The 2,057-nt window shown below is 37.6% G+C and overlaps 1 protein-coding gene across 1 annotated transcript; it reads left to right on the plus strand.

Moving 5' to 3' along the window:
* Positions 1-1,454: 1,454 nt before the first annotated feature.
* On the plus strand, positions 1,455-1,799 carry LOC121973032 (flowering-promoting factor 1-like protein 3). Its single transcript, XM_042524629.1, has one exon. It carries the CDS (start codon positions 1,455-1,457, stop codon positions 1,797-1,799), a length of 345 nt encoding a protein of 114 aa, XP_042380563.1.
* Positions 1,800-2,057: the final 258 nt, after the last annotated feature.

A 2,057-nucleotide genomic window follows, 5' to 3' on the forward strand; every position in this document is an offset into this window, starting at 1 on the left:
ATAACTAAATGACTGTAAATTTATTATTACAAATATATACTTAAAATATCATTATCAATTTTCTTATCTAAAATACATAATTTAAAATAAAAAATTATTTTATTAAATTTAAATATCCATTTTTCACTACATCATATATTGACTCCTTTATTTTTTCTCTCTCAAATATAATGTTTAGAGAATGGAATACCATAAATATAAAATTTAATAAATGAATAAAGTAATTGATGTAAAGATTTTTTAATTATCTTACTTAAAATTTAAAATAAAATTTTTAGATAGAATAATTAAATAAAATAAATTTTTTAGATAGAATAATTAATATGGATGTTCTTATCTAAAATACATAATTTAAAATAAAAATTATTTTATTAAATTTAAATATCCATTTTTCACTGCATCATATATTAACTCCCCTATTTTTCTCTCTCCTTTATAATGTTTAGAAAGTAGAATTCATTCTCTAAATTTAGAAAAGTATTATTCATAAATATAAAATTTAAAGAATATATAGGATAACTGATGAAAAGATTTTTTAATTATTTTATTCAAAATTTAAAATAAAATTTTTAGATAGAATAACTAATATGGATATTCTCATAATCTAACTATGAGATTATAACTACGTCATGAGTTCATCATAGTCAATAACAGTGAAATCAAAGTCCAGCAACCAGCTAACTAAAGCTCATGGTTAAGTGATCGTAGCTCGACAACTCCAAGCTCGTGGTTATGAATTCTCACGATTTAATCACAAAATCAATTGCAACCGCCATGTGCTCTTCAAAGCCAACCCCAAGCATAACCCCAACCCCAATTCCAACCGTGAGCTCTTTGGAATGTTTGTGCTTTCCAACGGTCTTTTTGGCCAAGGAGACTAGGAGAGGACGGGCCGGAGAGAGGGAAAAAAAATAGTGTTTGGTAAATATTAAAATTAGATATACTAATTTATAATTCAATGGGGGTGGTATGGTAAATTGCCCTAATTGCATCTCTTTCCCAATCCATCGAGTACATTTCAACTGACATGAATGAAATCTCGTTATCTATCTATCACGCAAGACGGCAACAAGAGGCCTTTATTTTTGTCTGAAACAGCTGTGGGTAGCCAGGGGACCACCTGTCGCACTCCTACCACATCCCACTCAGTAAAATTCTTCTCCTTTTGGCTGGCTAGCTCGAATTTGTAAAATCCCCTCTGGATAATTTTTAATTATATTCCAAGATGGGGAAAGGAAAACAACATGCCAGAATCTGAGGCCCCACCCAGCAAATCTAAGTTCAGCACGAGATACTCGTGGGACCCGACCTTAGCCACACCAGTTCCTACCGATCGTTACTTCCCTCCCTCGAGCGGAACTATATATACGTACCAAACTCAGACATCTCCCGGCACTGGCTGGTCTCTTAATTCTTGTGGCTTAATCTTGATCGAGACAGCCCATAGATATAATATGTCGGGAGTGTGGGTGTTCAAGAACGGGGTGGTGCGGCGGGTGGAGAACCCCGGGGCCGGCGTGGGGGAGGGGATCAGCGGCGCTTCAGGCAGCAGCCGTCGACGGAAGGTGCTGGTCCACCTGGCGACGGAGGAGGTGATAACATCGCACGAGGTACTGGAGAAGAGGCTGAGGGAGCTGGGTTGGGAGCACTACCCCAGCACGCCCGACCTCATCCAGTACCACCAGCGCTCCTCCGTCCACCTCATCTCCCTCCCCAGGGATTTCTCCCGCTTCTCCTCCGTCCACATGTTCGACATTGTCGTCAAGTGCAGGAACATCTTCGAGGTGCGCGACGCATGATCAAGCCTAGCTCACCTTCTCCTCGATCGATCGACCTTGATATATATATATGCAGGACCACAATATAATTATTGATAATTAATTATTCCGCAGTACAAGTACGTACGTTGTTTTGTACATATGTTATCTTGTGCAGCTCGCTATAGCTTGATCCTTTAGTACTTAAGTTATGATCATGTATGTATGAGTGTGAGTGTGTGTGTATGAATAAATATATCTCTAGCCTCGGCTAGTTGATCGGGGTATTGGATTGTGATA

The sequence above is a fragment of the Zingiber officinale genome, chromosome 4A (genome assembly GCF_018446385.1).
Source record: "Zingiber officinale cultivar Zhangliang chromosome 4A, Zo_v1.1, whole genome shotgun sequence".
Taxonomy (NCBI): Eukaryota; Viridiplantae; Streptophyta; class Magnoliopsida; order Zingiberales; family Zingiberaceae; genus Zingiber; species Zingiber officinale.

What these genes read in the sequence shown, in the direction of transcription:
- LOC121973032 (XM_042524629.1), top strand. Translation starts at nt 1,455, where the DNA reads ATGTCGGGAGTGTGGGTGTTCAAGAACGGGGTGGTGCGGCGGGTGGAG.